Here is a 27,838-nt window from a genome sequence, read left to right on the forward strand (position 1 = left end):
ACCAACAAAAAATCGTGTCACTTGGCAAAAGCTAAAAACATACCCTCAAAGTTCAAACTTACCCGAATGTTTTCACGTTTAGCAAATGCTCCTCTGGGTTCGTCACGTCTTTCAGATACCTTCTTCGACTTCCCACTAGCTGGAAAAATTGTTGGGACGGCGTCGTGTTTAAGAATGGCTCTTCTCGTCATGTCAAATGAGTGGTTTATCCCGGATTCGAAGCACGACGGCTCGAAGTGTTCGCTGCAGCGCTGAAAAAGACGTCGGACCGGACCACTTTGCCCTAGTTAATCTGACTTTCGCAGCCCACAACCGCCTATACTTGGGATCTGCAGGAAACAGATGAAGATTGACCCCATCTTTAGTTGTTTTTCTGCATCCAGCAGGAATACACCTGGTCGGCATTGCCAGAAAAATGCCAGAAAAAAACCTTTTTCGCAGCGTACAAACTCACATCTTAGAATTACATGTACTTTTGCACGTGTGTTTATCTACGCATCGAGGGGGGTCTATGTTTGATCGAGGCAAAGTCTTCCTTTTCCTACGTCACAAAAGGGGTAGGCCGAGTCAACCCCCCAAGCACTTAATGAACTTTTTAACATATAAATCGTGACAAACAATTACTCAAAAAATTGTTTTATTGTTAATAAAAATATACTCTTATGTTTAAAAGAAGAAAAAAATCCTATTTCCAGGTGCCTTTAATGTTTTTTTATTGTCTGATATCATTAAAATGTAGCCATTTATTTGCCCTGTGAAGAAACATAGCTTTTGAGAAAGTGGTGATTTCTTACTAAAATATTAATATTAACCTTGTTTATTTTGCGCTTTTTACAAAATCGATACAAAGCGCTTAAGAAAACAATAGCAACCAAACAAAAAGAGTACAAAAATACACATTATACAAACAATAACGATAACAGATATTAAAAGGCTTTAGGCATGAAGTCTTTTAATACTTTTTTAGGCATCTGAAAAACACATCAATTTGTGCAACAATGGTGTTTTTTCCTTCATTATTCTCTTGTATTTTTCATAAAAAAAGAAAGAAAGAAAAAAAGGAGGCGGACTCTGAAAAGGAAGCAAGTTGGGACGCTAAACATGTTTTTTTTTTATTTGGTCTAATTAATGCAAGTGCACCCTCATTCCCATCCTCATCTAGATTCCTATTCCATGAGATTTCGGTCCTTTTTTACTAGACTTAGTCGCCACAGCCCCTTACGTGAGAACAACAAGTGTGCATAACATACATTACAATTGCTACAAGATTTAATAATTCATTGCGTGAGATCAAGCTCCAGAATCTCTTGATCCCTTTTTAAATCTGGGTGTGCTAACTGAAAGATCAGAGTGGATTTACACAACAAATAATGTCTGACCATAAATCACGAGTTATCCTCAAGCAAATAAGCTGCACACAGCCGCACGGACTATGTATCGACATCTTATACTCCTGTTATCATCCATTCATAAATACCTGAGACATTTTGTGACCCGCTCTGCAAAAAAGGGTATTAAGGGACGATATGCGTATTACATTTAAAGAGGAGTTCAATTTTGAGATCCTGAAAATATTTCCAAAACATGATTTTGTCTTTCTTGGTTTATTGGCTTCTGATGCATAAATACTTCCATATTTTATTCACAGAAATATCATTTTTATTTTGTTTTTTTGAAAAAGCAAAGGTTTTTGTATAAATTTTAGGTAACTTCCCTTAAGTTTTGCTAGGTTTATAGAGCTGAAGGCACTTTCATTAAATTTTAAAATATGAATATGCAAATATCAGTATATCTCCAGAATGCAAAATGCCAAAGGGTTCAAACATACACCAAAAAAAAAGCGTAACATAACACCAATTCAGCTGTGTATATAATTCAATTTAATTATTTTGTCCCTTAATACCCATTTTTGTAGAGCCGGTCACATTTATCCATTCTGATTGGTCGAGAGGGCATCAAGTGGGGTTGTTTGAACGGATGATATAACACCAGTAAAAAGTGTTGAAACATGGGCGTGACATGCGAGCTTGCACCTGTGCTTATAAGACAGTTTCTTCATTCATATTGGTTGAGAGCAATGGCTGGAACAGTTGTGCCACATCACGCGATACGTGCGACGCGCACAGCATTCCCTTATAAGGAGTTGTTTACCCGAGGGCGGCTGAGGGCTTTACCATTTCATAGCTGGAGGGTTGTTGTGTTGAAAGAAATCATTGAACAATCAAATGTTTGCATTTTACATTTTGACCAAAAAGTGTTGATGTTTTTTGACTGAAAAGGTATTTAAGAATGGGAATCAAAGTGTATTGAATCGGTTTCTAACTAGTGGTTTAAACCCGGCGAGGCCTAGTCCTTGATAATTTGCCTCGACTTCGTCTCGGTAAAATTATCAAGAACCAGGCCTCGGCAGGTTTAAACCACTAGTTGAAAACCTCTTCACCGCATATTGACTGTGAGAATATTTTTTCCATAATTACAACAGTAAAACCAATACCATTCCTACCAATTAAATTAAAGACGCTGGACACGTTGGGTAATGTCAAAGACCAGTCTTCTCACGTGGTGTATCCCAACATTTGCATAAAATAACAAACCTGTGAAAATTTGGGCTAAATTGGTCACTGAAGTTGCAAGAGAATAATGAAAGAAAAACACCCTTGTTCCACAACTTTGTGTGCTTTCAGATGCATAATCAGATCTTTAGGCAGCCTGAAGTTTTTTAATATCTGAGTAAGAAATTCCCTCACTCTCAAAAATTACGTTACTGCAGAGGGAGCCGCTTCTCACAATGTTTTATACTATTAATAACTCTCCGTTGCTCGTTACCAAGTAAGTTTTTTAGTAAACCAATTTTGAGTAATTACCAAACGCGTCAGGCCCAATTTCATAGAGCTGCCTAAGCACAAGTAGCTAAACACAACAAAATGATGCTTATCAGAATAGGGTTACCAGCCAAAATACAATGTCACATGTAGTATTTGTGACTGGTATCCTGCTCATTTCAGCTAAGAAGCAAATGGCTAAGTAATATTTTCTGCTTAAGCAGCTCTATGAAACTGGGCCAAGTGCGTTGAAGATTTACATATTCCATGTATGTTTTTAATTTTATTTTATTGAATTACCTTCATTGCACATTTTTGAAATACATAAAAAATGACATGAGTGCAAAAGGGAAACCCCAAACAGGCACACTGGCCCAGTTAATTGGGACCATTGTTCACACATTAAAGACCGAAAGACTAGGGACACGCACAACAACAGGGCCCAATTTCATAGAGCTGCTTAAGCACAAAATTTTGCTTAAGCAAAAAAGTCATTCCTTAGTAAAATTACATCACCTGCTAAGACTCCACTCAATTGTTATGCTAAGTAAACAACAGCTAAATACCAGTCACAATCAATGTATCTGGCATGAAATTTTGTCCAGTAACATGTGTAAAACAAGCGAGCTATTTTTGTGCTTAAGCACATTTTTTGCTTAAGCAGCTCTATGAAATTGGCCCCAGGCAAACAACTGGAGAAAACAAAGAAATACTATATAAAAAGTAAACAAAATTACAAAGAAGATGGAAAAACTACTATTAAAAATTGCAAAAATTAGTGCACAAGCATGATAAAAATATTTAGGAGAACTTGTATTATTAAAGCCATTGGACACTTTCGGTAAACAGTGTTGTCCAAAGGCCCACACTTCGTGTATCACAACTGATTTATAAAATAACAAACCTGTGAAAACTTAGGCTCAATCGGTCATTGGAGTCGGGAGAAGTAACGGGAAAACCCACCGCACATTTCGCCGTGTCATGACATGTGTTTACTATAATCCGTAATTCTCGATGTCGAGAATTGATAATTGTTTTAATGTTTTCTCATCAAGTAAAGCATTTTATGGAATAATATTTCAAGAGAAGTCTTTCACCAGCACCTTCTGTAAACCCTGTAAGTTATTTGTAAATCTGTGAACTTTTTTTTTTTTTTTTTTCTGTTCCGAAAGTGTATAATGGCTTTAAATTAATAATTAAAACTCACTTTGATTCTCCTCCCCCCATCCCAGCTTGTGTACAATTTTCCGTGGTCCGAGGTCTTGAATCGAACAATTCGGTTAACAGCCTGGGACTCGGACTACCTCAAGGAGAACAACTTTCTTGGAGGGATTGACATACCGGTCTCAAGCCTGGACCTGAGCGTCGAGACTGTGGGCTGGTACAAACTTGGAAACCTAACATAGACGAAGAACAGTGACAGCTCAAGTGATTGAAGTAAGCATAGTTTGACCATAGAGAAAGGACAACAGAAGGAGGTGGAATAATAAAAAAAACAGAGACCGTCGAAAATTGCATTTACTGCCAGCTGATCTTCCATGGGCTGTTTGCGTTTGTATATAATGATCGTCGCCGCTGGATGGGTAACCGACAGCCTGGTTGAAAACATTTTCGCTGCTGTCAAACCATGGGTATATCAAAGATTGAATGTTCATATCATAAAACGATTGCCTAAGGATTCCTTCACTCAGAAAGAAGTTGTATTAAACCAGTAGGATTTCTACTAAACGATGAACCCTTCCTGATCCATGACCAGCAGAGAAAGTTGTTCCAATACTTGACTTTTGATCTTTTTGAATTTGTTTAAAAAGTGGAGCATACTTTGAATGGCAAAGTATTGTATGTAAGAAGCAACCATGAGCAAGTTGGAGTGTGCACAATGGTTAACTAAAGGTTGACCATTTTGACTTGAACCCAGGCTGGTCGACCATTGGTTGACTACTGTGGTCGACCATTTGGAACCAGCCTCGAGCCCATGGTTTCTTCACTGGTCCCAACATGCATGTTCCATTCTAACATGTGTTAAGCACAGAGGGGAACCAGTGACACTTTACGAAATGGTGGAAGGTTGACTAGACTACCAAACGAGTTCTTCGGGTGAGTACGTCACTGCGCATGTGCGTTGCTAGTCTGTGGTCGACCACCGGTGGACTAAATGTGTGCACTCGAACTTGCTCCATGTGGCTGTTAAATTGCTGGTGCTGGCGGCGATGATCATTGTTCGTCTGATGATTGGATGTTCTAACTCCCCCTGTGGTCCTTTCTCTATGGTTTGACAGAAGCTGCAAAGTTGGGAGACAGAGGGTATGAAAATACAGGCCTGAAGTTTTCATTTCTAAGAGGGCAATGCCATTTCCATGTTGCAAAGGGCACTTTTAGTTGGAATCCTAAAGCCTACCATAAACCTGGAAGGGGCACCAAGGCCATAAGACATTTTGAGGTATGGTAGACACAGCACGATGACACTAAATAGGTTTGGGTAAATTTGTCTGTAGACACTCAAACAAAACCGTGCAATACTATAGCGTCCTCAATACCTCAAAAAGGCTGATGGCCTACGTGACATGTCTACTTCCAGAACAGAAAACAAATCTTGAGAATCAACCTGGAACTCGCCAGGGGTGCAAAATTTGTCTTCTCTTAAACAAGCCCCAGTCCTCTTTCTATGCCATTTACTATTTTTCTATAATATAAGGTAATCTTATTATGCGAGTGTAAAAAACAAATACATTGTCTGCCTGTACATGGAAATATAGTATCAAATACATTGAAATCACTACATTTGAAAAGCTTATAATGTACAATTTCAAGTCTCAAAAGTCTAGATTTCAAGTGGGGAAATTGAAAGGCGGGGCGGGGGGGGGGGGGGGTGTGGGGATGCTTGTGCCCCCCCTCAGTTTCGCCACTGCCAGAGATGCTGTTGGTACCAGCAATCACCTCACTAAAAGTTGACGAATTTGATGTTTTTGAGTGTAAATACCTTGACGTTGTTTTAGCTGTTTTATAAGCAAGCTACATACATGAAGTAGACGCTCTATCCAGCTGAAATTCTAACAGCTGATTTTTTATTGTAACTTTAATGATAAATTGTCCTATAAATAAGCATGACATAGACAAAAGCCTATCTATGATCCTTTGTTTAAAGACACTGGACACTATTGGTAATTACTCAGCATAATTGTTAGCATACAAACTTACTTGAGTAGTGGATTGCTGTTGATAGTATAATTTTTATAAGCATTGTAAGAAATGCCTACCTTGGATGTCATGCAGTTTTTGAGAAAAGAGCTAAATTCTCACTAAAATATTTGAATTGGAGAAAGACTCCAGGCCTGAAGCCTTTTCCAGTCATAAAAAAACCACACACATTTTGTGCAACAATGGTGTTTTTCTTTCAATGTTTTCTTGCAACTTCGAAGACCAAATTAGCACAATTTTTCACAGGTTTGTTACTTCATGCATAATGTTAGGATAGACCAGGTGACAATTCTAGTCTTTAATAATTACCAACGTGTCCATTGCCTTTAAAGACACTGGACACTATTATCAGATCCTTGATTTCGAGACCTCAAATTCTAAATCTGAGGTCTCGAAATCAGATTTGTGCAAAATTGCTTCTTTCCCGAAAACTACATTACTTCAGAGGAAGCCGTTTCTCACAATGTTTTATACTATCAACAGCTCCCCATTACTCATTACCAAGAAAGGTTTTATGCCAATAATTATTGTGAGTAATTACCAATAGTGTCCAGTACCTTTAATGCACTATCAGTTTTGGATCAGGCTCTGCACTATATAGGTAAGCTTGCAGAAGAATGCATGAGAAAGTAAATAATATCTAGGGTTTGGGGATCAGGGGCCGATTTCACGAAACTTTACGCAACTGCACAACGTGTATGGGGTAAGTTGCGCCTTACACGTTGCGCAAGTGGACTTACGCAGTTGTGTAAAGTTTTGTGAAATCGGCTGCAGGGCCCCATTTCATAAAATACTGCTTGACAAATTTCTTGCTAAGCACAAAATGAGTGGGGCACCAGTCGCAACATTGTGAACTGTACGGAATGTTGGCTGGTAACCTGTTTTTGTTAAGCAAGATTTTCCTCTGTTTAGCAGGTTTTTGTGCTTACAGGCTTTATGAAATTGGGACCAGAGTGCTAGCTCAGTTTGCATGATTGTGCATTCATTTATATATAACTCTTATGTCTAAAGAAATTACCATAACAACGGAGTTTGTTTAAATATGTTCTGGGAGGAATGGCCTTGATTTGTTTTTCGTTTGTTTGTTTGCTTGTTTGTTTTGCAGAAAAATTGGGTGCGTTCGATTGGCTTCCCTGTGTCGACCCCGCGGTGCTCACTCGGGTGAGCCACTGAAAAGAGCTAATCGAACGATCACTCACCCTCTCGTGGTGACGTCATGACCCACTCCACAAGCAGGGCACTTGGGGCTGACCCGGGTGAAACCCCTGGAATGACGTCAAAGCTATTCGATAGTACAGGGGGCAGACCGGGGTCAACCCAGGGATGCTAAATGAACGCGCCCATGGTTGTCATGGTCCATTAAACTTTCGTAAATCAATCCTTTGTTTTAACTTTTTGTTTCAGCTATTCACTGTGTAATCTCAGTGAATGTATTATTTACATATTTGTGTTGCCATAGTAACAATGTATCACATGAGTATCTCCATGTAGTTCAATGGGTTTGAGGTGTGTATATAATGTGGAAATTATAATATATTTCTTAACATAATTCTGATATAATTTTTTTTAAACAAAGTACAATAATCATATATCTGTATTCTGGTAAACCTCATATACTTTGGCGATTGTTATCATTAAAAAGAAACATTAATTCAAGTGCACAACGTATAACTACATGTACATATTAATATGTTTTAAAACCGTCTTGTAAAATTCCTTTCTCCCCCAAAATTGTATTGCAGCAATAAAGTATGATTAAAGAAATTGCTTAGACATAAGATAAGTTGTTTTTATCATACTACACACTAAGCAGATTTACACAGAAAGCAGATTTATTCAGAATCCAGATTTACTCACTAAGCAAGTATTATTAGAGAGCCAGTCATTAAAGGCAGTGGACACTATTGGTAATTACTCACAAATTATTAGCACAAAACCTTACTTGGTAACGAGTAATGGGGAGAGGTTGGTAGTATAAAACATTGTGAGAAACGGCTTCCTCTGAAGTGATGTAGTTTTCGAGAAAGTAGTAATTTTCCAAGAGTTTGATTTCGAGACCTCAGATTTAGAATTTGAGGTCTCGAAATCAATCGTATGAAAGCACACAACTTCGTGTGACAATGGTGTTTTGTCTTTCATTATTATCTCCAAACTTTGATGACTGATTGAGCTCAAATTTTCACAGGTTTGTTATTTTATGCTTGCTGTTGAGAAACAGCAAGTAGAAGACGGGTCTTTGACAATTACCAATAGTGTCCAGTGTCTTTAACTGTACATACACCACATTGAACGTTGGTTGTTAACCTTATTCTTAAAGCGTTTAATTTTCTTGTGGTGTTTGCTACATGTTGTGCTTAATCAAAGGCACTGACTGGACTCTGTTGGTAATTACTCCGAAATTATGTTTGCATAGAAACTTATACTTGTTAACGAGCAATAGAGATCAGTTGATATTATAAAACATTGTGAGAAACGGTTCCCTCTGAGAAGTAGAACTCATGACCGAAGCCTTGTATTATGCATCTGAAAGCAGACAAAATTGTGCAACAAGTGTGTTTTTCTTTCATTATTCTGTAGCATTTTCGAAGACCAATATAGTAAAAAATTCCACCGATTTGTAATTGTATGCCTATGTTGGTTTTTCCACACCAAGTGCGAATACTCGTCTTTAACAATTTCCAAAGGTGTCCAGTGCCTTTAAGTTATTGCAGACTTGCTAAAGGTAAGATGATGATTTTTACAATATGGAGTAATATTCATATAATCTGAAGGAATATTCACATAATATGGGGAATTAACTTGTCAGAGGGTTTGTGTGAATGCTAGAAAGATTTGTTTTTTCTTTCAAGATTACAAATTGTTGTTGTGTACAAATCTAATAGCACAATCAAAGCTTTACTAAGAGGCATATTATGGTATTCAGTTTGAATTCTGCCTCGGTCATATATGTATTTTCTTTTGCAAAATTTCAAAATGATCGATCAAAATCTGAATAAACATTTGAGAATGTTAAATGTAAATCAGAATTCTTATATTTGAATTTTTATTGTGTTTAAAATTGATTTTTTTTCTTCTTCTGCTGAACCATTTTCATACGTCCACAGAGCTGCCTAAGCAGCAAATCATTGCTTAGCAATTTCTTTTAATCAATGATATAAGAAGGATACCGTGAGCCTATGTTGGAGCCTATGTCGTAGGGCTTTTCAATTGGGTTACACACCTATATTCCGACACCCCTATGTTCCGACACCCCTATGTTCCGACACCCCTATGTTCCGACAACTCAGCCTATATTCCGACACCCCTATGTTCCGACACCCCTATATTCCGCCAACTCAGCCTATATTCCGACACCCCTATGTTCCGACACCCCTATATTCCGACACCCCTATATTCCGACACCCATATGTTCCGACAACTGAACCTATATTCCGACACCCCTAGGTTCCGACACCCCTATATTCCGACACCCCTATGTTCCGACACCCCTATGTTCCGACAAGTTGTTCCCGCACATTATTACTCAGTTGATCAATAACAAAAACACAACTTGTATTACGCAAGGTTTCCCAGTAATTTTCGACGGGATTAGGTTTTAACATTCATAAAATGAATTTGTACTATTTTAAAAAGTGATGGAATCACGCATGCATTTCATTTTTTTTGTGGTGGTTATACACATGAGTATGGCTCCCCGAGGTAGCTGGCAATAAAATACTCGGTACTTTGCTTATTGTTAGGTGCGTGTCCGTGTTGATAACATTTCATGGGCGTCAATTAATAAAAATTCCAACCCTCTCCTGCGTTTATTGCGCCGATGTGTAATTTCTTTCCTTTGCCCCCCCCCCCCAATCTTTTTTTACTAATAATAATAATAATCATAATAATTTGTTAACAATTAATAACAATAAATAATTCAGTCCTACCACCCCCTCCATTACTCAGTCCTCTTCTAAAGAAACCGAATATTTGTAAGAGCAGAATCTTGTTATACAAATTAAACTCCTTTGTGGGACTACATATTAAAGGTTACTGGTACGTTCATGAACTAAATTGAAAACGTGTAGTTTCTTCAAGTCACACCGTTTTTCTTTAAAAAAAATGGCTAACACAAAATATTGGTACAGGTTGTCGGAACATAGGGGTGTCGGAACATAGGGGTGTTTGGGTCGTTGGAATATAAGGGTGTCGGAACATAGGGGTGTCGGAATATAGAGGTGTCGAAACACAGGGGTGTCGGAATATAGGTTGAGTTGTCGGAACATAGGGGTGTCGGAACATAGGGGTGTCGGAATATAGAGCAGTCACCTTCAATTTATTTTGTTATTGTTCTTCTAAATCAATTAAAAAAGGGGAATCTTTAAAATAAAAATCAGAAATATTTTGAGGATAATAATTGATATACAGGGTTAGAACTCCAACCTGTTTTTTGAGCTGGGTCGTGTTCCTCGTATGCAATATCGATTGATAGACAATTTACAGGAGTAGGGGCCAGACTAGCCCACCTTGTTGAGCTGTTAATGGCTCCGCTTTTAACATCGGTCTCATCACTGTCAATGGTGACAGTGATGATACCGATGTTAAAAGCGGAGCCATTATTAACAGCTCAACAAGGTGGGCTAGGGCCAGACTATTGTCTCTGTTTGACACACTTGGCGTATTTTGCGTTCATAGACCTTTTCGCAAATAACCATTGCATTGCGCAAGCGGTGCTTGCTGGTCTAGATAGCAATCAAACTTTACCAGCATGCGTCTAAATCCGCGCCTAACGCGCGCGTAACAAGTGATTGCGATAAGGTTTATGGCTCGTCTTTTGGGGTTATTAACAACATTGACTTTTATTTTTTACATAAATACAAAGCAAGACTTCTTGAAAGGGATACATTTGCTGTTTAAATTCTTAGGAAAGTTTTGAATAAAGAAAAGAAGTGAAGAATGTAAATTAGCTGCTGTTACTTGTTTTGACATCAAGTCTTCTATTATTGAGTCTATATATCTTCAAATGTTTGGCCAGGATTGCTCAGATCTCACAGCCCTCTCGTTTGCTGCCATTAGGTCTTCAAGGCAGCGCTGCTTCTCAAGGGCTGGGCATCCGTAGGTGTGGCATAGATTGGGGGGGGGGCTGATGTGCCTCAATCGCATTGGTGTCATAATCGTCGGTATACCCCCATTTCAACATGTTGTTCGTCCCACCTCTTTACGAAGTCTTTGTCCAGGGGGGTAACTGTGCTTTAGTTTTGGGTGGGGGGGGGGGGGCAGCTTCTCGTGAATTTTGCGAATGTTTCATAACACCGAGAATGGGTAGGAGGGTGCTTGGACAACATGGAAATGGGAATAAAATAATATACGTGGCGAGATACTTCGGCGAAGCATGCAGCTGGCATTAAGTAAACATACCGTGGCAAAAGTGTGTATATAGTCACCTAACTGCAGTGGTCCCTGCATCCGAGTAATAATACATTAGTTCTCGATACGGGGCAAGTGGTACTCGCACCATGTCCAACTCGTGCAACTTTTCAAACTACCCGCCATTTTAGCAACTATATCTGTGACGTCTACAACTACAGCGCAAAGCATGATGGCTGTACATCGGAGCCAAAGCTGTTTAGTGTTTGCGAAGCATTGGATGATAATTTTGAACCTCTGTTTACTGTTGGCTCTTACTTCGGGAATCAATGCGCGGTGAAGAGGTTTTCAACTAGTGGTTTAATCCCAACGCGACCTGGTTCTTGATAATTAATACCGAGACGAAGTCGAGGTAAATTATAAAGAACCATGCCTCGGCGGGTTTAAACCACTAGTTGAAAACCGATTCAACAGTCCACTTTAATTCCCATTCATAAATACCTTTTCGGTCGAAAAAATCATCACTTTTTGGTCAAAAAGTAAAATAATTGCAACAATTATAATTGTTCAATGATTTCTTTCAACACAACACCCCTCCAGCTATGAAATGGTAAAGCCCTCCGCCGCCCTCGAGTAAACAACTCCTTATAAGGGAATGCTGTGCGCGTCGCGCGTATCGCGTGATGTGGCACAACTGTTTCAGCCGTTGCTCTGGACCAATAGGAATGAAGAAGCTGTGTAATAAGAACAGGTGCAAGGTCGCGTGTCACGCCCACGTTTCAACACTTTTACTGGTCATAAACAAAGGTTCATACACACCCACGTGACGCGCTCTCCACCAATATAGGAATAGCGAAACTGTCAGGTATTTATGAATTTGTTTTATTTTTTTGCGTGGTAAACTCTGGACGTGACAAGTTTCAAATGATTTGAGTGTACTTTTGTCCGTTATGACAGTAATTGTTTGAACGCGATATGCGAAAACATTGATTGTGCACCACTGTGTTTATAAGCCACTTGGATTTGTTTATTACTTTCTTGAAGGCTCTGACACTTTCTTAATTAAACCCCTTTGTAGCTCAATGGATTGGTAGAGGAAATATATGTTTCCGTAAAGGCGCATTTATAGATTGATTGATAGAAATAATTGAAGTTATCCTAAATTATAAAGAACGCCTTCCAGAAAGTAAATCAAGTGGTGTTCATTAAAGACACTGGACACTATTAGTAAATGTCAAAGGCCAGTCTTCTCACTTGTGTATCTCAACACTATGCATAAAATAACAAAACCAGTGTGAACATTTAAACTCAATGGTCGTCGAAGTTGCGAGATAATAATGACAGAAAAAACAGATGCTTGACTTCGAGACCTCAAAATCTAATTCTGAAGTCTCGAAATCAAATTCGTGGAAAATTACTTCTTTCTCAAAACTACGTTACTCCAGAGGGAGCTGTTTCTCACAATGTTTTATTCTTCAACAGCTCCCCATTACTCGCTACCAAGTAAGGTTTTATGCTAAAAATTATTGTTAGTAATTAACAATAGTGTCCACTGCCCTTAAATTGGAATTGAAATTAAACTGAGAGGAAAACTGTCCTCAAATTTGACATTTATTCTCATTAAAAATGATTGAAGTACTAACTTGACAAGCTCCACTTTAAGTAATTTAATAAAAGTGGGTGTAGGAGTGTTGAATACGTTTAAAGGCACCGGACACTATTTGTAATTACTGAACATTTTTACACACTCATAAAAACGTACTTGGTAGCGATCAATGGAGAGCTGTTGATAATGTTATACCTTGTGAGAAATGGCTCCCTCTGAAGTAATATAGTTTTTGACAAAAAGGTAAATTCTTACTCAAATAATAAAATACTTCAGGCCTGAAGCATTTCATTGGGTATCCGAAAGCACATCGTACAGCTTTTGTAACAATAGTGTTTTTTTCTTTCATAATCTCTTGCAATTGAGCCCAAACTTTCACATGTTTGTTATTGTGTGCATATGTTGGGATACACTTTGACAAAATAACCAAAGGTCTCAAGTAAAACCTCACTTGGTGACGAGTAATGGGGAGAGGTTGATAGTATAAATCATTGTGAGAAACGGCTCCCTCTGAATAAACGTAGTTTGAAGTAAGAAATATTTTTTCCACGAATTTGATTTCGAGACCTCAGAATTTGAATTTGAGGTCTCGAAATAAAGCATCTGAAAGCACACAACTTCGTGTGAAAAGGGTGTTTTTCTTTCATAGTCATCTTGCAACTTCAACGACCAGTTGAGCTCAAATTTTCACAGGTTTGTTATTTTATGCATATGTTGAGATACACCAAGTGAGAAGACTGATCTTTGACAATTACCAATAGTGTCCAGTGTCTTTAAGTAAAATATATTTAATACAGGTGGGTTTTGTTGGCCTATTGTATTAGTGCTGTAAAATCTATCAACTCTGACAATTGTCACATTGAAACGGGTTATAATGAGAGGAGAAATTAATGATAAACGCGGCAGAACAAAATGCGGGGGGGGGGGGGGGGGCGGCTAGAAGGAGCTGCGCGGTAAACTTGACAAAGTCCTTAGGGGGCACTGCTGTTATGTGTTGGAACTGATCCATTAAACTGTCAAGCATGGTTGTACAAATACAATTAGTCATCTGCCTTCAAGTCTTTACTTTTTTTAATCGTTGGTTATGAGATGGAAAATTGGTCTCCGGTGGGAAATTAATAAGAGCAAGTTTCAGTCGGGTTGAGGTGCTCGCGAGCACTGAACGTGGTGCAACAATAAGAACTGGTTGCAGTCTATTGAAGTGCTGTAATTTGTCTCTATCGGTCGTGTCTCTCTACACTTTGTTAGGGGCAATGTTTTTACAATTTTGTCCCCGGCGATGTCCTTTCACATATAAGGAGGTGACGGTGAGTTTGGTGACTTTGAAGTTTGAAACATCTGAGTATAGACCTTTATCACGGTGTGGTCATCTTGATTTAACCCCATTCCAACTCATTGTAACCAAACTGAGGCTGGACGAAATATTAGTCTGGTGCAATGCAGAATGAATGTTAGCATTTGTTACAGGGGAACAGGGAACATGACCAAGATGGTGACATTGTGATAAAGGTCTATATACCACTTGCATTGGCCGCCATCTTTGATTAAAGTCACACACGCGTGATAGGCCCTCATTGGCTGAGATTCGGCGGGCGCAGTGCGTACACGCGTGTACTTTTCCATTGTTTGCCATCAAAGATGGCGGCCATTGACGTCATCAATCTATTTACTTGGTGGAAATAATAACATATTTCAAATGATCAGATGATTTAAAGGAAGTGGACAAAATTGGTAATTACTCAAAATAATTACCAGCATAAAACCTTACTTGGTAACGAGTGTGTGGGGCTGTTAGATTTTGAAAGCACACAGAAAGCACACAGCCTCGTTTGACAAGGGTATTTTTTCTTTCATTATAATTTCGCAATTTCGACGCCCAATTGAGCTCAAATCTTCACAGGTTTGTCATTTTATGCATACAAAAAAATGTTGAGATTCGCTAAGTGAGAAGACTGGTCTGCGACAATTACCAATAGTGTCCAGTGTCTTTAAATTGTCTTACGGTCAGTGTAATTGTACGGAAATAGTTGATCAAAACGTGGGGGAATGGGATTTGGAGTTGATGATTAATTGAAGCGCACATTAGTTTTCACTATCGACGGAATCTCCCGCGGACCGATGTCTCCGAGACACCGGCATTTCAAACACGGCTCGCAGTCCAATCAACAAACTTCATTTATGACACGTGACACACTCTTTCTTTGTGATGCCGATGTTTCAATAACCTTTTTTTAATGAACCATAACTATATATATATATATATAAAAGTATTCATTAAAGGGCGAGACGTTAATCATTTAAATATGGCTGTACTAATACTTTTAACTGATTTTAAATAAATATTAGTCCCTTTAAAATGGCCTATATTTTTTCTTTAAGTATGGCTGTATTAGTATTAACCTATTAACTTCTAATTAAGTTAAATTTTGTTTCTTTGTTTATGGTGAAAATTTATCAAAACTTAATGTGCATTGTGTCAAGCCTGCGCCAAAGAAACAGTAAGGATGTTTTGGCAAACCAGGCAATGGAATCAAAACTACATAAATAAGTCTACACATTAATTTGGGATTCAAACACTACAAAGGCACACTTAATCTAAACTTTTCCCGGATAAGTTGCGGGAAAGTTTTCCCGGAGCTGATTTGTTATCCCTCAACAAAATACTGTGCATTCTGTATAAACTCCATGAACAGTTTTCAGGAAAGTTCTATGGGCCATTTGTTTAATTGGTAAAATCGCACGCACTTAGATTGCTATCTACTGGGAACCAGCAGTTGTTCCCAAATGGTTACGGGAAAACCTTTCCACAAGTTGTCCGGGAAAAGTTTTGATAAGATGTCTATTGTCAGGTGAAAGTATTTAGCAACTATAATGTTTACAACACATGGGGGTGGATTTGTTTGGTTTAAAGGAAAGCTCACCTGTTTGTGAACAAAATTGTGATAAAATAAAGTTTCTTATAACAATGTTTGCACGATTTTAAAGTCAGAATGTCTTAGCAATGGTGTTGTCTCTGATCAGCACTATAGACCTTTATCACGCTGTCACCATCTTGGTCATGTTCCCTGTTTTCAATAACAGTAATGAATGCTAACATTCATTGCGCATGAAACCAGACTATTATTTCGTCCCGCCTCAGATTGATGGTTACAGATTGAGTTGGAATGGAGTAAAATCAAGATGACCAGACCGTGATAAAGGCCCATACTCACAACACTTACTACTACCAAATGATGTTTATGATTATGGTTATCTTTTATGACACATTGCAAATCTGGAATCTCAATAATTTGCCATTTGCGAGATTAATGTCTGGTACAATGACTTGTTTAGTCACAATGTACCGCTTTACATTAGAATTCCCCAGACTACCGAGACAGTTGCTGTTAAATGGTTCGGGGCAAGCTTTTGCAAAGCAACCTCCATTGTGTCATACACATCCATGCAGAATGTTGTATGGGTGTTCACCGTGTGTTATGATAACTACGCAAAAGCTTGCCTCGAATCATAAATTATGATATATAGCAACTGATAGTCGATGAATTCAAACCCAAGTGATGACTTGTGACCAAGCACGTCATTGAACCAGACAATATATTCAAAATCTAACACGCAAATGGCGTCTTAAGTCTTTGCTTCCTTCATTAATACATCCACAAAAAGAAAACGAATGCGAGTCGGGCACCCTGTGAGTTCGGTACACATTTTTTATACATTTTCTTATTTGCAATGGGTTTATTGTTGTTTCAGAGACCAATCTGGCATTAAAGATCACTTAAACCTGATGAAAATAACCACAACAGAGACGGGAAAACCATCTGTGTGTGCAAAACAGGTGTATCTATTTTCCCAATTAATGATTAAGCTTTCATAAATTTTAGAGAATGGTATAGACGAATTCTAAAGGTCAACTGACTTTGAAGCCATGAATAATTAAACGAAAAATGGTGCCAGCAGAACCCTAACGAAGTAATTTGAAACATGTTACGATGGCTCAATAACTCAGAATGGAAGTTCGCCCCATATGGTTTGTATAATGACAGTACATGTGTAAATGATATGGAGGCTGTTCTTAAAACGAACAGTGCGTTTTCGAAATTATCGTTTACTATAACAGGCTTATCATGTCACTATGAAGCCCTGTGTTGAAAGAGCACGATTTCATCATCGTACCTTTTCGAAAACCTCACCTCCGGCTCGGGCTTGAAGCTCTGACTTAGGCTACGTCTAAGTCTGAAAACGTGTGCTTTCGGTAGGCCCTACGGGGTTTCAAAAAGGTGTATGAAGTATGCTATCGCGGAGCTGAAACTCAAAACCCATGCTTTCCAAAAGGCTCACAGCTAATACAACCGAGCAAAGTCTATTATTTTACGTTTTTTTGAAAGTATTATGTACAACACATTAACACTAAGTTGTGCAAACTGCTTCTACAAATAATGCTCATTATAATTTGTTGGGTCGAAAAACATAGAGCTATATATATTGACTAGAGCGCTTACTCCCACAAATACACGCAGAAAATGTGTTGATGCATTGTGACGTGGGTGCATTCATGTTTGTGTACATACCAATACATAAGCTTTTTAATACATAAAATTGTGTACGGCACTTGTACGGCTATTTCCAATAATATAGCTCTTTACTAAAAACAACAGTTATTAACATCTAAAAACTACAAAGTGTAAGACTACTGGTATCAGCAATAGTGAGAAGGTTTTCAAATAGTGTGTAGAAGGGCATGGACAGGCTTGTGCTTGGCTTGTTCTCTTGGGGACGAGGTTGTCATTATAATGAATATGATTGTGTGGCATTTACCCTTGGTCGTCACTATAGGAGTGCACTGTACGGTTTGCGTGTACTCAAACTTAATAGTGTTACAGCATTGTGTCCGCCATTATCTCAAAAAGGCTTTGTGAATGCTTCTTATGGATTATGAAATTGATTTCTGTGTTTTAAAAGAGAGTTTAAAAAAATCGGCAAAATTATTATCATGCTAGTTGCTGGAAATTTGTAATCAGCTTAAAGATGTAAGTGTCCCAACGAAAGACCCCACTTTGGCCGATTGGAAAGGACGACTGCTGTGTTGGTGAATGAATCAGTGCGCACGCCATTTTGTTTTCCGGTTCGGATATGCCTACTGTGCTGATGCCGAATAGCACCAAATCCACGCCAACATTAAAATGCAATGAGGCTAGAAACCTAAGTGTTTTTATGAACTGATTTACTCAGATCCTTCGTCAAAATAAAAACTGAAATAATGCAAGCCGCAAGAGTCGGCCGATTATTTTAGGAGGGGAAGTTCTGCGAGCAGGTTAAAGGTCACTTGGAGACAGCTTGGGTCATTTTGTTCGGTCAAAGTTCATCATCAATTTCATCAGCGGTGCATTAACTCTCTGAAAACAAAGGGAGAAAAATGAAAGTGTGAGACGAAATTGGTAATCGAAGTTGCGAGAAAATGATGAAAGAAAACACACCCTTGTTGGACGAATTTGTGCTTTCAGATGGGAATAAAATACTTGTAGCTAGAAGTATTTTAATATTTTAGTGGGAAATTACCTCTTTCTCAAAAACTACGTCACTTCAGAGGGAGCCGTTTCTCACAATGTTTTATAATATCAACAGCTCTCCAATGCTGGTTACCAAGGCAGTTTTGAAGTTAGTATTTGTTTTGAGTAATTACCAAACGTGTACCTTCCCTTTAAGGTAACGGCATGAAATCCATTGAGCTATATCATCCCCAAATATTACTGAGTCTAACTATCATCTCCCGCAAGGGGGGAATAAATGGTTTTACAATAATAATTATGATGACAGTTGTCGGGCGGGAGAGTGACCCTCATTACATTGTAGCAATTACTGCCAGACTCCCTCCAGCTATCCCTGATGGAATGGAAACACCGATTACATCTACGAGGCGAGGCATCAACTAATAACCTCCCGACGGCCAATCAACTTTGTTATAAACACGCCCATCACATCCCAGCACAAGAATATCAAATTCACATTAATGGAATGGATTTCATGCATTTATTAGTCTGTAGAGTTATTAAGAAACACTGCATCGTTGGAAGTGTCGTGGCCGAGTGGTTAAGAGCACCGTATTAAAACTCTGATGTTTCTGATAAGCAGAGTGTGGGTTCGAAAATAAGTAGACAAAAAGTAGAAAATAATGATCCAGACGCCTCGAAATTCCTCGGTTTATCTCATACACCAATTCACTGGAGTCAGCAATGGTTTGGGAAGATCGAAACTGTTCTAAGATATGGAATAGCTTTCAAGACAAAAGGGGATGGTACGGACGGGACAATTGTGCACATTTTTACTTCTCAAAATGGCAGTCAAGAGAGGCCCGCGTTTTACAAGCGATCTATACAGGTTGCCACGTTTGTTTCATTCCATCAAACAAACAGTATTTGACCACACTACACTGGTTTTGGTCTCAACAGGTACACACGCACATCCTCCCAACCAATTACCCCAATTTCTGAGATTTCCCTTTTTCTCTTGCCAAATAGGCTGGAAGACTGCTACCCATGCACCGATTGGATTGTCAAGATAATCGGTGACATTTTTAGGAGACCATTAGTTGAGGATGGTTGGAGATGAATTTGATTGTAGGGGAATGTGAAGCGTCCCAAACATACTTAGTAGCTAATCGGTTATGTGCTTGAGCTGTGTTGATGGAGAGCATTCAATTGTGAAAGAGCTAAAGAGGCTTTTGGGGTCTAAAAGCCCGGTCCCACACTGCAGCGATAACGAGAACGACAACGACGCAAAGAGAAGGTATTCTATTGGTTGAATTGCTCCACACAGAACGCTCGCGCTTATTCGACCAATCGAGGGCGTATATTTACAACATTTTCGTTCTCGTCTTGTTATCGAGGCTTGTGTGACCGGGCCTATATTCATGGCTTGTTTTTTTTCTCTTTAAACGTAACAACAATGGAGCGGGGGGGGGGGTAATCACGAAAACGTTTGATCAATGAACGCAAAAGTTAAAACAAAAATATATAATCTATGGTAGGGATCCGAAAAAGTGAATCTGGCCATTGATAAATATATATATATATATTTTTTTGGTACAAATCAGCATAAAAAGGGAGAAAATCAGGCCAAATGTTAGCCAGACGAGATACACATTTTCAGTCTTCTAATGTGCTGAGGAAAAGATTGAATTACTTAGGGAAAAGCAAAGCTATATAGGTCTATACATGCATTCCAGCTCAGATACAAGGATTCCCACTAAACCTCAAACCAGATACACTTCATCTTCCAAAGATTTTTGTATGCAGCTGCTCCAAACCTTTGGAACAATCCTGAATCTTCCTTATCGAGTTAGCCAATGCTATTTTACTTAGTTACTGACTTCAAAACAACGCATAAAGCCATTGTACACTTTCGGTAAACAGTATTTCCCAAGGCCCATACTTCGTGTATTACAACTTATATTATATAAAATAACAAACCTGTGAAAATTTAGGCTCAATTGGTCATCGGAGTCAGGAGAAAATAACGGGGAAACCATTGTTTCCGCACGTTTCGCCGTGTCATGACATGTGTTTAAAATAAATCCGTAATTCTCGATATCCAGAATTGATAATTGTTTTAATGTTTTCTCAAAAAGTAAAGCATTTCATGGAATAATATTTCAAGAGAAGTCTTCCTTCTGTAAACCCTGTAAGTTGTTTGTAAATCTGTGAACTTCAACAAAATTCTGTTCCGAAAGTGTCCAATGGCTTTAAAACTGACCATTTCCAGACTTTTGCTTATTCGGCTAATTATTTCTTTTTAATTCGTCTGTATTATTAATTATTGATTGCTTGTATATTATTATTGTTGTTGTAAAGCGTTGTGGTCCCCTTTTCTGTGTAAGAAAGCTATAATATGCTTATTGATATTGTATAAATTTAAAACGTTCTAACTTTAAATTCTCAATCATTTTGAATGTTTCCTCTGCCGAGCATTGAGTGACACAATCTAGTAATTTATCTCCAGTGGTCATAACATGAGCGTTTCTTGTCTGTCGTCGATGGAAAGTGAAGTTGTGTTATTAACATTAATGGAAAAACACAGTGAAGATGTACGAGGAGTCGACGCAATCGATGGTGAACTAAAGGCAAACTGCCCTTTGGTTTTTGAATCCGTTCGATTGTTTCAATTCCATATTTAAATGTAGATGTAAATAACAATAACATGTGACATTTCGCGTTTTTCAGACATCGCCGAAAATTGGGAACAATAATCTCTACACAATCTGTTAGGAGCGTTACCGTGTTAGTAATTTCTCTTATTTTCAAAGTTCTGGGCACACAAACTGACATCATTTTACAAAACCACATTACGCTGTTCTTGAGGGAGCTGTTTCTCACAATGTTTTATGCTATCAACAGCTCGCCATGGCTCAACACCAAGTAAGATGTTATGCTAACAGTTATTTTGAGTAATTACCGATTGTGTCCAATGCCTTTAATAGAACATTGCGGCATCCGGCCTTCGGGCCTAATGATGCCATATATACGCGCTCTTAAAGGCAGTGGACACTATTGGTAATTGTCAAAGACTAGCCTTCACAGTTGGTGTATCTCAACATGTGCATAAAATAAAAACCTGTGAAAATTTGAGCTCAATCGGTCATCGAAGTTGCGAGATAATAATAAAAAAAAAACCACTAAATCTGAGGTCTCGAAATCAAATTTGTGGAAAATTACTTCTTTCTCGAAAACTATGGCACTTCAGAGGGAGCCGTTTCTCACAATGTTTTATACCATCAACCTCTCCCAATTACTCGTCACCAAGAAAGGTTTTATGCTAATAATTATTTTGAGTAATTACCAATAGTGTCCACTGCCTTTAAGATACAAGTTGAACTGCAGTTTAAAATGGCCGGCCAAAGCGTGACTCAGCATTTAAATGAGCATTGCACCAAGTGCCGCCAAAAAAAGTACAGAGGATGTAGTCGTTCCAACCCAATTTACAGTTGTCTATTTATTAACCGGCTGTTTGAGCCTGCCACTTAGGCGGTCCTAAAGACGCGAAATACGGCAGGCAAAACCAGAGAAGACGCACTCAGTTAATTTATTTACTCTATTTAAAAACCGCATGATTCACACGGTACGAGAAACAACTCCGGCAGGGAGATGGGCGGGTAAGAGGTAATCGAAGACGGGTGAGATGTTGCTATAGTTTGGTCTCAAGTATCCTGATAAATACCCCCACTTAACTCCTATGCTGTCTTTCCTATAGCAGGCCGGATAGAAATTGTTGCTATTTCTAGACAAGTCGGTCATTAGGGAGACGGAAAAACAAGGCACCGCCGACTTTGAAAAAGTGCAAAGATCCGCGATTTTGTTTAAAACAAAAAGGTGGGGTAAAATTTAAAGGCGTGGCGTGTTCAGCATGGACTTTAAAGGCACTGCCGTTGTTTTCAAAAATCAAGACTAGTCTTATCTCGAGGTAGGACGAGTTAATCGTCCTAACTTAGGACTAGTCTTTTGTTGTCTACATACCCTAAAGAGTCATATAGGACTGGTCTTAGGTTAGGACTATCTGTGAAATCAACCCCTGGACACCTTGTCAAAGACAGGTATTGTCACTTATTGGTTTCCTCACAACTTACGAGTATAAAATAAAAAAAATCTGTGAAAAGTTTGACTCAATTGGTCGTCGAAGTTGCAAGATAATAATGCCTCATGAAAGACTTCAGGCGCGAAGTCTTTAATTATTTAAGTGAGAAATTACTTCTTTCTCGAAAACTTCGTTTCTTCAGTCAGAGAGAGTCCTTTCCCACAATGTTTTATACTTTCAACAGCTCTCCAATGCTCGTTACCAAGTCAGTTTGTTATGCTTACACTGATGTTGAGTAGTTACTAATAGTGTGCAGTGCATTTAATAAGGTATAAATATAGGTAGTGTAAGATTTCTTCACTTTTGGGATTAGTAATAACCTACGCCGCATATAGAGCGTGTGATTGCTTTGGGTTCGTTTTGTCCAGAGACCCTGCTTAGAGCATGTGCGTGACCAAAATGTCTGCTTAAAAAAAGGAAAACAGAAAAGAAAAAGAAAAAAACATAATATTACACTACATGTAAGGTGGTATTGTTCATGTTAACCTTACTTTAGTGAGCATTAGGTTTTCTTTTGTTTAGCTACTTTTACGGGACATGAGACTATGCATGGTGCGGTATCAATGTAGGGTCTGCGGTATCACCATTTTGTGTATCTACATGCCAGGTAGATTTTGTTCTTTAGCGAGCTGTATTCTGCTTTATATTCTACTACCGCGGAGTAAGTTAATTTGTGGAATTTGGGAGACATCTCAGTTCTGAAAAGAACTGTCCTGCTTTTTAACTACTTCATGGGCGGAAGGTTGAAAATCTGTCGGAACTACTATTTTAGCTTTTAGTAAATCGTTATGAACTTCACTACAGCGGAGTAAGTTCTTAATATTGGTCTCAACGTTTCGAATAATTTGCTCTAGTCACAGGAGACTGAGCTACTGTTGTGCTTTAAAGGCAGTGGACACGTTTGGTAATTACTCAAAATATTTATTACCATAAAGCCTTTCGTGGTGACGAGTAATGGGTAGAGGTTGATGGTATAAAACATTGTGAGAAACGTCTCCCTCTGAAGTGCCATAGTTTTCGAGAAAGAAGTAATTTTCCACAAATTTGATTTCGAGACCTCAGACTTAGAACTTGAGGTCTCGAAATCAACCATCTAAACGCACACAGCTTCGTGTGACAAGGGTGTTTTTTTCTTTCATTATTATCTCGCAAGTTCGATGACTGATTGAGCTAAAATTTTCACAGGTTTGTGATTTGATGCATATGTTGAGAAACACCAACTGTGAAGGCTAGTCTTTGACAATTACCAATAGTGTCCACTACCTTTAAACAGCTATGTAACATTAGGCCCTGCACCGTTTGCAAGCGGACTTCAAGATCGATCATAATGGCTTGGTCTGAATGACTGTTTCTCGTTTGTTTTATTATCCACTTTCCCAACCAATGCCCTCATTTAAGAAAGTTACATTTGTCAAATTGAGGGCACATTTTGATGTAACCCTTAGTTACATATGCCTTAATGACATTTGATAACCACTGGCTTCTGAAGATAGTTCTTTATTGATTGTTGCTTATGATGGCTCCAGACGGTTCATGATTATGGGGCTTTCTGCGCGGTATAGTCAATAAATCACAATATCTTCAAATGGAGACGAATCAAACCTTAGTCGTTATACATCTAAAGGATTTCGAAATAGCAGACAATTATTAAATTCGAGAGCATGAAACAACATACTTTCTTATTTGTTATAGAACTAATGAATGATTTGAAATAGTATAAACTTGACCAAAATTGATAAAAAAGCATGTATTTTTAAGACATGATTACGCTTTATACCAAACCAAATTACTTTCAAATGTACTGCTAAAGCAACAAACCCTACTCGTGTTATAGACATAAAGTCACAATGTTTTATGCTATCAACCTCTCCCCATTACTCGTCACCAAGTAAGGTTTTATGCTAATATTTATTTTGAGTAATTACCAATAGTGTCCACTGCCTTTAATAACCTATATGGTCAGGGAAAATATACAAAGTTGTTTTGTTGGTGGCAACTTGTTTTTCTCAAGAATATTATTAAATACAGAGTATTATGGGCTTTTTATTTTTGAAATGTATTTCTTACAGTAGGTTTTGTTCAGTTATAATAATCTTTACAAAAATGTATCTCAGAGATTACGAGATCTAAGTGTGACGCACGCATTTTAATTGTTTACGTCAGAGTAAAAAAATGATAAAACTATAGCGAGATTTTTTTGCCATTTCTTTCAAGTTCCATGGCAAACAATTTTAAAGCAAGCACCAATTGCGTCAGACGTCAGTTTTAATCCTCCCAAAACCTCTCGAAATGAATTCTTGAAATCCATTTTCTTTTTGTCGCCCTAAGAAATGTTTCACGAGGCCACCTGAAGCACTTGTAGTTAGGGGTCACGGTAAATGTGACCTTTATTCATAAGTGTTTACTATTCTGGATTTCACTGAAAGCAGCCACCAGCCTACGCACAAAGCCACGTTCTGCAAATAATGTTTTGAGTTCTGAAAAATTGCTGCACACGAAACGGTTTGTCAGGGTCTTACGTTTCGAGCAAGGCAAAGGTCTTTCCCTATAAAACAGAATCGACCGAAGCAGAGTCTTCTCCTGGCAAAAAATAAAAAATAAAATAAAATAAAATCACAAAGAAGTATACTTATATACATAACATAAGCATTCGTAAAAAGCAGTGGACACTATTGGTAATTACTCAAAATAATTATGAGCATACAACCTTACTTGGTAACGAGTAATGGGCAGAGGTTGATAGCATAAAGCATTGTGAGAAACGGCTCCCTCTGAAGTGAAGTAGTTTTTGAGAAAGAAGTATTTTTCCACGAATTTGATCTCGAGACCTCAGATTTAGAATTAGAGGTCTCGAAATCAAGCATCTGAAAGCACACAACTTCGCTTGACAAGGGTGTTTTTCTTTCATAGTTATCTCACAACTTCAACGACCAATTGAGCTCAAATTTTCACAGGTTTGCTATTTTATGCATTTGTGGAGATAAACTAAATAAGAAGACTGCTCTTTGACAATTTCCAATAGTGTCCAGTGTCTTTAAAAGTGGATAGAGGAGTGATGGGAACCGAGGGAGCGAAAGCAGTCAAAAGGAGTAACGAAAAGGGAGAAGAAAAAAGAAAAAGAAAAAAAAAAGTAGAGAGGGAGGGAGAGAGAGGCAAACGGGGTAGGGTAGTTATAGGAGACTTGTTTCACAAAAGCGGGTTGGAAAATAATAGAGAGCACAGGTGTGGACACGGAGATAAGTAATTAGTTTGTGAATGAGACAAACGTAAACATCTTAAAGGCACTGGGCCCGTTTTGTTATCACTCAACAAAAATATTAGCATAAAAAAAAAACTTGGTAACGAGCAACGGAGAGCTGTTGACAGTAGAAAATGGCTCCCTCTAAAGTAATGTAATTTTTGAGAAAGAGGTAATTTCTCACTCATTTTAAAAGACTTCCGCGATTTCTACTTTAAAGCACACAAATTTGTGCAACAAGGGTGTTTTTTTCTTCCATTATTATCTCAAACTTCGACGACCAAAAGTATTGCCAGCACTTAACTTAAGTATATATATATATATATTTTTTAATACTTGTAAAATGTTAGACTAACTAGTGTTGTTACCGTTGAGAAATCCAATTCAATGTAACTGTGACATAACCAATTGGAGAAATAGTTTAGTCAGAGAATAGACCATAAAGTGTAGATTCGTGACTACAATATGTACTCGCCTTCTTCTCGTATATTCTGTCGACGAATCTACACTTTCTCGTTCATTCTTCGTACCTAATGCATATTAGGAAGCAACAATGAAACTCTATATCTACTTCCTGTTATCATGAACTTCCTGCGGATCGTGAAACCACTACAACCTCCCTTTTTTTACCGTCTTCTTACGGGCCCTACTGATTTCTTGTCTTAATTGTGTATTCTATACCCATCGACTGCTTAACAATGGCCATTGTAATAACGCCAAACAATACGCAATCAAGGGCAGGGAATATTCATATAGGCAGAGAACAATACAGTAACTTAGAGCAATGCCTTTTGACTCGTACCCACCTTTATTGCAAACCTGTCCACACTTATTTGAACAAATTGAGAAAGTGTGCGGAATATATTATATTCTTTTACGATTGAGGGGGATAGAAGCTTCTGGTGTTTTTTTTTTTTCTTAAAGGCACTGGACACCTTTGGTTATTGTCAATGACCAGTATTCTCACTTGGTATATCCCATCAATGCATAAAATAACAAATCTATCTGTGAAATTTTTGACTCAACTGGTCATTAAATTTGTAAGCGAATAATGAAAGAAAAACACCCTTGTTACACAAATGTGGGTGCTTTCAGATACCAATCAAAGGCTCCAAGCCTAAAGTCTTAATATTTGACTGAGAAACTACCTCTTTCTCAAAAACTACGTTACTGGGAGGGCGTCGTTTCAAACAATGTGTTATATATAAACAGCTCTCCATTACTTGTTACCAAGTAAGTTTTTATGCTAACAATTATTTCAAGTAATTACCATTAACGTCCATTGCCTTTAAGGGGAACAGTACAACTACCCGAGAACAACATTCGAAAATGAAAATGTCACTAAAACAAAACAAAATGTATTGTAACCGGAAAATGACGCTGCGTATTAACGTCGAATCGTTGTTTGGTAATCTCCCCTTTCATACTGACCATCCTTTGTCCTCACTATTTTGACTCGTCTTGGTTCTTAGCCACTACATTGCTTGATAAATATTATTAATAACTTTAATTGGCTATAATCTTCCCGCCTTTTTATTGAAACCTTCGCTCAATCCTTTGTTCCTCTTTTGGCTGTAAACAGATATGTTTATGTTTGAACTTGTCGGTGCCTCTCATGACGAAGTTCCGGTTTGGATCGAAAACTGCTCAGGTCATCTCAACCACCAGATATATATATATATAATAAAAGACCCTCCACAAGTCGTAGTAAGAAACTTTTATTTTTTCTGTTAATTTGCCTGTATCTTGTTTTTAATTGTCATAACCATCTCCATTTGATCTTTTCCCACTCCCTACCTGTTCTTATAAATGGATATGTTGTTTGCACGTGTTTTATGCCTCTGAAGAAGGTCCGGTTTGATTCAAAAGCTAAGGCCGTCCTACCCTACTCGTTTTATATCAACGCGTTCATTATATTTGTTAATCCTTTTCAAATGATGCAAAGCCAGTTGTTTTAGAGCGTGACGTCATGTTATACAGAGTCATCTTCATGTACTATCTCAT

General features: G+C 38.1%; 2 protein-coding genes across 7 annotated transcripts in view; one reads left to right on the top strand and one right to left on the bottom strand.

The window, feature by feature from the left end:
• Positions 1 to 9,034, top strand: part of LOC139954009 (phosphatidylinositol 4-phosphate 3-kinase C2 domain-containing subunit beta-like) — a 67,382-nt gene extending 58,348 nt beyond the window's left edge. For all 5 annotated transcript variants that reach the window (XM_071953634.1, XM_071953633.1, XM_071953635.1 and 2 more), the window contains one exon: positions 4,055 to 9,034. In XM_071953634.1, the coding sequence (XP_071809735.1) occupies positions 4,055 to 4,228 (174 nt within the window). In that variant the 3' untranslated portion in view covers positions 4,229 to 9,034. The remainder of the gene's footprint in view (positions 1 to 4,054) is intronic.
• A 6,152-nt stretch (positions 9,035 to 15,186) lies between these two features.
• LOC139953930 (uncharacterized) overlaps positions 15,187 to 27,838 on the bottom strand; it is a 49,253-nt gene continuing 36,601 nt past the window's right edge. For both annotated transcript variants that reach the window (XM_071953538.1, XM_071953537.1), the window contains exon 5: positions 15,187 to 18,365. The gene's annotated coding sequence lies outside the window, so the exon portion shown is untranslated. The remainder of the gene's footprint in view (positions 18,366 to 27,838) is intronic.

This window comes from Asterias amurensis, chromosome 22 (genome assembly GCF_032118995.1).
Source record: "Asterias amurensis chromosome 22, ASM3211899v1".
In the NCBI taxonomy this organism is placed as follows: Eukaryota; Metazoa; Echinodermata; class Asteroidea; order Forcipulatida; family Asteriidae; genus Asterias; species Asterias amurensis.